General features: G+C 52.2%; 1 protein-coding gene across 1 annotated transcript in view; it reads right to left on the bottom strand.

The window, feature by feature from the left end:
• VDR (vitamin D receptor) overlaps positions 1-6,802 on the bottom strand; it is a gene marked incomplete at its 3' end in the record, with an annotated part of 12,224 nt that extends 5,422 nt beyond the window's left edge. The window contains exons 1-2 of the mRNA XM_031065326.1: positions 6,766-6,802; positions 2,208-2,355 (exon numbers count right to left, since the gene is read on the bottom strand). Of these exons, the coding sequence (XP_030921186.1) occupies positions 2,208-2,353 (146 nt within the window). The remainder of the gene's footprint in view (positions 1-2,207; positions 2,356-6,765) is intronic.
• Between the last annotated feature and the right edge of the window lie 664 nt (positions 6,803-7,466).

Genomic DNA, 7,466 nt, shown 5'->3' with positions numbered 1-7,466 from the left:
CCTGCTGGTTTGGCTGATGCTCAGAGCATCAGCTGGGCTGGGAGCTTCAGGCACTGCTGGAAAAGGAAAATTTCCCCCAGGGAAACACCCAAGGGTTTATCCCAAAATGGTTTGGGGGAAATGACCTTAAACCCAGCTTGATCCCCTTCCACTAAACCAGGCTGCTCTAAGCCCAGCCCAGCCTGTAGGTTTAAGAAGGTTTTTGGGTCTAAAGAGGGATTTTTAAGACCAGGAAGGTGGAAGGATTGCAGGATTACAGAGAAACCCCCCCGGCAGCAAAATAAACCCGAGCTGGGGCCGTGTGGTTTAAACCCAGCCGCCCTAAGCCCGGCTTTGCTGGCAGAACTGGCCCGAGCACATTTTGGGTGTGCAGGGAGAGGAATTCTCGCTGCAGGACACAGAGAAAGGAGCCTGAAAATGACAACCCTGAGCTGCAGGGAAACCACAGTGGAATGGGAACGTGGAGCCACCGGGACAAAGGGTCAGAGCCAAAATAACCCAGGGAAAAGGGTCAGAGCCTGCCAGCACAACGGGGCAGAGCCAAAACCTTCCAAGGAATAATGGCCAGAGCCAGAATTTCCGAGGAAAAAGGGTCAGAACCTTCCAGGACAAAAGGTCAGAGCCAAAATCTTCCTGGGGTAAAGGGTCGGAGCCAAAATATCCCAAGGACAAAGGGTCAAGGCCAGAAACTTCCGAGGAAAAACGATCAGAATCTTCCTAGAGCCAGGGTTTCCCAGGCAAAAGGTGGTAGATGGGATATTGGGAAGACATTCCTCCCTGTGAGGCCCTGGAATAGAATTCCCAGAAAAGCTGTGGCTGCATCCCCATCCCTGGAAGTGCCCAAGGCCAACACTCAGATAAAAAAGTGGGTAAAAAATATCAAAACTGCGTAAAAAAAAGTATTAAGTAGGGGTAAACTATGTCAAATATAGGTTAAAATATCAAATATGGGTAATCAAATAAAGTATTCAGTAAAATATAAAGTAAAATATTTAAAAATGGGTAAAAGAATAAAATCTGGGTAAAAATCTTCAAGATTTCCTCTGACTGCAGCCCCAGGAACTAAAAGCTGCTTTTAGAAAGGGAGAGGTAAACAAAGTGGCTGCACTCTGCCTTTTCCCGCTGGGAATTTGGGATTTTTGGGAATTTATCTCAGAAAAAATGGATGGCAGGGCCTTGTTTCCCCCCATTCCTCCAAAACCTTTGGAATTTTGCTGCTCCCAGTGGGGAAACACAATCCCAGTGCTTGGAATTCAGCCCTGGACACCCCAAAATCCCCAGTTTTGGTGTACAAAAAGCTTCTTTTTTTTCCACAAAAGGCTGGGAATGCACAAACAACGAGGCCTTGGAGCAGGGAAAAACATCCCCAGGGCTCGGGGCAGGCCAAAAATTCCAGGTTTGGAATGAAAATTGCAGCTTGGGTGGCTCCGGAGGCTCCCAGGGTGACACCGGAGCCGAGCTGGGCTGGAATTCCATGGGAACCTTCCTGAGCCACCCATTCCCAGGCGGATTTGGGATCCCAGGGGCTAAAAATAGAGAATTCCAAGCGTCATTCCTGGCCTGGAATGAGGGATTGGTGCTGGGAGCTGGGGAGGGCTTCAGCAGGGCCTGGGGATGGGGGCAGGATTCCCAAGGGGGACAGCAGAATTCCCTGGAAATACTGGATTTTGGGAAGAGCTGCTCCAGGGGATCCCCTGTCCCTCCTCATCCCCCAGTCCCAGAGTTATTTTGAGATTTTAGGGCTTTTTTTAGGGATTTTTGGGAAAAATCCCAATTTGCGACCCCAGGGGAGTTTCCCACACTCCACCTCTTTCCTGGAGCGCTGCAAGGCTCCCAGATCCATGAAAAACCCTGGAGAAACAGGGAAAAAACCCCATCCCACAAAAGAAATCAACCATTTCCCTCCCCTTTACACCATGGGAATGCGGCACCACCGGGAATTCTGGGCCTGTTTCAGCACCCTGTTGGTTTTCCTTTGGGACTCCCAGGATTTTTTTGGGATGGGGGAGTGCAAAGCTCCCAAAACCACGAAAAACCCTGGAGAAACAGGGAAAAAACCCCATCCCACAAAAGAAATCAACCATTTCCCCCCCCCCCTTTACACCATGGGGATGCGGCACCGCCTGGAATTTCAGCACCCCATTGGCTTCCCCTTGGGACTGCTGGGTTTTTTTTGGGGTGGGGCATTGCCGGAGACCCAGGCCCACCTGAAGAAGCCCTTGCAGCCCTCGCAGGTCATGGCGTTGAAGTGGAAGCCGGTGGCTCTGTCCCCGCAGACCCCGCAGACCCTGGGCACGCTGCGCTCGCACTCCGCGGCGGCATCGGCCACCGAGGTGCTGCAGGCGGCGTCCATGCCTGCGAGGGGGAAAAAACAGGATTTGGCGTGGATTTGCTTTCAATTCCACCTGATCTGGCCCAAACTCGGGGGCTCGGTGTAAAATGATCCCTAAAATCTAGGATTTTTCCTTGCATTCCCCCTGATTTGGGGCAAAATCAGGGGTTCAGTGTAAAGTTATCCCTAAAATTCAGGATTTCTCCTTGGATTCCCCCTGATTTGAGCAAGGAATTTTTATTCCCATTGGCTCTGGGCATTAAAACCGCCCCAAAAAAAATTCCGATAGGTTTTTGGGATTCTGGAATGCTGGGAAAGCCCTGGGGTTGGGAGAGGCTCACTAAACAACCCCAAGGCTCCTTAAAAATTCCTGGTGCCTCTGGAATATTTTCCTTTAAAAAAGCAGGAAAAAAAAAAGTGCTTTTTTCCCATTCCAAACCTGCCCATTCCCAAATTCCAGCTGCACCTTTAAATCCATTAAATCCCATTAAACTCCCAGTTAAATAATTCCCTCTGCTTTGGGGCTGTTTTCCAGGGATTCCTGAGGGGGATTTTGGGCCAAGATCCGGATTTTGGGGAATTCCCTGGGACAGCATTCCCAGCTGTCCTCTGCCACCATTCCCAGCCAAAGCCTGGATTTTCACCTTCATTCCTTTAATTCTTTTGGAATTTTGCTTTCATTTTGGATTTTCCCAGCCGGGCCTCGGGGTTGGGGCTGGGCTGGAGGATCCCCAGACAAAGAATTCCCAGAACCCCACAGGAGCTTCTGCGCTGGGACATTCCAGATGGATAAAAATCCATGGAAAGCTGGGAGAGGGAAGGGGTGAAAGTTTCCCAACGGCATCAGAGCAAAGAGCAGGGACAGATCCAACGCCCCGGGAATTCCAGCCGGGAAAAACGAGCCTGGCAACTCCCGAGCTCCCAGCCCTGGCACAGGAGGGAACTCTGGGGGGAGGAATTTGGGATCCACAGATCCTGGTTTTCTCTCTATCCCGTAAAAAATTTGGAATATTCCAGGCTAAACCCTTGGATTGCCATTCCCTGGGCTCCAGACACATCCCACTGCTCCTTCTAAATGGGAAAATCCAACCGAGCCCAGCTTTTCCCGGGATTTTACCCCAGAGAAAGATCCCCCCAGCACCACTGTGGTCATTCTATGGAGAAGCTTTCCCCCTTTTCCAAGGAGAAATTTTTAAAAAAATCCAGGAATGGGAATTTTTCCCACAGAATCTTCCCTGGTGTCTCCTGAACCCTTCCTGGATTTCCTCCTCCTGCCCCAAACCCTTCCCCTTGCTCCTTCATTCCCTAATCCCTAATTTCAGGCTGTCCAAGTCCTTCCTCTCACATCCCAGACAAAATCCGGGGAAGGCTGACAGGCAGAAGCTGCCCCTGCTTGTGGGAAATTCCAGAACTCCTCCGGAGCTTCTCCCTGGATTTCGAAACATTCCCAAACAGGTTTTTGCCCCGTCACCCTCCGGAGAGAGAAAGCCACCCCGGGAAATCACAATTCCCAGGAATTGCCAACATGGATTATTTTTTTTTACTGTCTCGAGCCTCCCTTGGGGCTTTTTTTATTTTTTTGCCCCAGAGGGAGGAAAATTCCAGCAAATTTCCAGCAAAATTCTCCTGAAATCTGCCCCGAAAACAGGGATTGGGGAGAGGAGCTGGAATTTGGGGAATTCCAACCTTAAATGCCGGGATTGAAGTAAGGATTACCTGAAGATGCTGGGACAGGACCCCTGGGAAGGTTTAGGGTGGATTTGAGGGAAAATTCCTGATCCAGAGGGTGGAAAAGCCTCCCAGGGAATGCACAGGGCCCTGAGGCTGCTGCAGCGCAAGGAATTTTTGCAGAATGCTCATGGATATTTGGGATTTTTGTGTCCAGCGCAGGGCCAGGGGTTGGAGTGGATGATCCCAACTCGGGATTTTCCAGGATTCCAAGGAAGAGTCTGGAATCCACGGCCTTGGGATCCCACGGGGGGTCGGGGCCTTTCCAGGAACGAAACAGCCCCAAAGTCCCAATTTTGGTGCCCTGTCCCAGGCAGTGTCCCCAGGACAGGCAGGACACAAATCCAGGTTTTTCCCGTGGAATTCTTGGAGGGTCCCAGCCCCTCAGGAAGGGATTGTAGAGCCCAGCACTCCCTCAGGCATAGGACACCAGGAGGAAATGGGAAAAGACCCCAAAATTCCAGAAAATCTGTGCCGGGAAGGGCTCTGCCTATGGAAAAATTCCCAAAGCAGAGGTGGAAGGGCTGCACCAGCCCCACACTGAGGACTAAAATCCTCTTTTTGTGCTGGAAACAGCCCCGGAAGAGCCCTGGGAAGGCGTGAAGCCACACAGGTGATTCCCAGCTGTGGCAATTCCCAGGAAATCTGGGATTTGCTGTCCCCTCCCAGGTGAGCCCCAGGCCAGGGGACCTGTCCTAAAAGTAGAGCTGGGCCCTGTCAGGCTCTGGAACAGGGGATTTTTGGCCATGGGAGGGATATCTGGGAGGAGGAATGGATTTTAGGGAGCTCCCTGGGGCAGCACAGAGCCCAAATCCCCGTCCCTTCCCTGGGAGGAAACGGGGATTTTCACAGAACGTCCCCCTTGGAGCTGGAAAAGGAACCTTTGGAGGCCCCACAGCCCCGTCCTTTCCCTTCCCTGGGATGTGCCCGCTGGAAAAGGGAATTCTCATTCCCCAGAAGCTCAACCTGCCCAAGGAGGGAGGAGGAGGAGGAGGAGGATGATGCAGCAGCCGGAGCTGTTGCCGCCTGGAATTGGGAAATTGGAGCAGCAGCCACGCCTGGGGCACGGAGAAGGTGGGAAAAGCCTCAGGAAACGGCTCGAACTTTTCCAGAGAAAAATGGGGGAGGCTTCATGTGCCAGAAATCCCCTTTTCCCCGCCGGGCAAAGCAGGAGCAGGCTCAGGAATGGCTCCAGGCAAGGGAATCCCTGCCCAGGGCATCCTGGAGCAGCTCCTGGGGTTCCTGGGAAGGAGGAAACGCCTTCGGCGCCCGGATAAAAATCCAGGTGTTGTTTTCCACCCTTTGCCGTTTATTAGCAGGGAAGAAGGGCGAGGGTTGAGCTGATAAGGGCCAAGATAAGAGAAATGGGCCCAAGGGGGAGCTGAGTCAGCAGAGGCTGGAAATGAGGAGGTGGCACCGGGGACATCCTGGCAGTGCCACCCCCGGCACATTTTTGTTCCGCTCACACCTCAGTTTAATCTTAATTTCCCTGGATTTTTGCTCCTCTCACCCTTCACTTTCACCATCTCCCTGAATTTATTTTAGTTTTAATTCCCAGAACCATTTCCATTCCTATTCCTCTCCTTTTTAGGCTCCTATTTCCATCCCAGCCCACCTCCAGCCAGGATTTTCCCTCTCCCAATCCCTGGCAATTCCAGAATTTCCCCTCAGGGAGCTGGGGCCAGGCTGGCTCTGCTTTGGCTCGGCCACAAGAAGTTAAAAATTATTCTCTGGAGCAGGATTAGCCATTAAATGGGGAAAAAAACCACCTGGATTTTCCATTTATTCCTCCTAAACACAGCGGGGTTCAGGGAAACAAACCCCAGCCGTGACCCCAGGTGTGTTTTTACCTGGGAAAAAATCTGATTTTTGGAATTTTTGTTATTGCTAGGACATCTCAGTCCTGATCTGGTCACGCCCTGGAGATCTGGGGCAGACATCTCCTATCATCCTCATCATCATCTGCATCATCATATCCCAGATTTTCCTTGCTCCAGGACTCCAGAGGGAATCAAATCTCACCCTGGCATTTTCCCCCTTTATTTCACCCCATTTCCACCAGGTCCAGCCCAACACCAGGGCTTTTAAAACTTTATTTAACTTTATTTACGCCATTTTTGCTCCCCTTGGTTTCCCCATATTTCCCTGGATTTCTTTCCATTCACCCTCGGGTTTAATTTTAATTCCCCTGGACTTTTCTCCCCTCACTGCCCGATTCCCCTGGATTTAATTTTAATGTCCTGGGATTCCTGCTCCCCTTGATTTCCCCATCACTTCCCCGGATTTTCCCTCCCTCTTCCCTGGGTTTAAACCCCAATTTCCCGGGATTTTTGCTCAGCTCACACCTTGCTTTCCCCATCACCTCCCTGGATTTTTGCTCCCCTTGGTTTTCCCGGGATTTCTCCCGGGTTTAACCGCAATTTAAACAGCAATTTCCCGGGATTTTCGCGTCCCGCCGCTCCTTCCCCAGCCGGAGGAAGATGAGTCACGGGCGGCTCCGGGGGAGGAGGAGACGCCGCAAAAACGTCGCTTCTCCCGAAAACCTCTTTCCGAGAAAAAACACCCAACTTTTCTCAAAGCTCCAGCCTTGAAAAGGAGAGCAAGGAGCGGCTCAGCCGCCTCTGCCGACCCCAAACCGCCCCAAAACCACTTCTGGGATGTGGAGAGGATCCCTCAATTCCTGGTGCATAAAAATCCCCCCGTACCTTGATTTTCCTGGGGCTGGCACGGCTCGGGATCCTCCAAAATACGGGAAGGCACTGGGGAATCAAGAAGTAGGGTGATTAATGCTGTGCCGAGGGGCTCAGCCCCCCAAAAACACCCAAAAAACCCCGAATTGGGACCTCGAACGTGGGTTTAAATGGGGTGCTTAATCATGAGAACAGCCAGAAACCCCAAAATCAACATTACAGGAAACGCTAAAATCACCTTACAGGAAACTCTAAATTCACATGAACGCTCCCACGGCAGCCAGGAACCCCAAAATCACCTTACAAGAAACCCTAAATTCACATTAACACCCCGCGGCAGCCAGGAACCCCAAAATCACCTTACAAGAAACCCTAAATTCACGTTAACACCCCACGGCACCCCGGAATTTCCCGATTTCGAAGGCCCCCCAAAAAGGGGGCGCCCCAGAGGGGGGAGGACAGCGGTACCTTTCCGGGATGTGGGGACCCCCCGGAACACCCCAGAACTCCCGGATTTCTGGGGGTGCTCGGGGCTGAGCCCCCCAAAGCCAGGAGCCACCCCCAGAACAGGACGGGGACACCCCGACCCAAAGGGGGATCCGAATTTTAGCGGGTAAAGCCCCAAGACCCCCCAGTTTAGGGGGTCACGGGAAGTCGGGGGGGGGGGCACAGGGGACCCCCGGCCCCTCCCAGGGCACTGGGGGGGGGAGACACAC

This window comes from Geospiza fortis, unplaced genomic scaffold (assembly GCF_000277835.1).
Source record: "Geospiza fortis unplaced genomic scaffold, GeoFor_1.0 scaffold1828, whole genome shotgun sequence".
Taxonomy (NCBI): domain Eukaryota; kingdom Metazoa; phylum Chordata; class Aves; order Passeriformes; family Thraupidae; genus Geospiza; species Geospiza fortis.
This window is presented reverse-complemented; position numbering and strand designations above follow the sequence as displayed.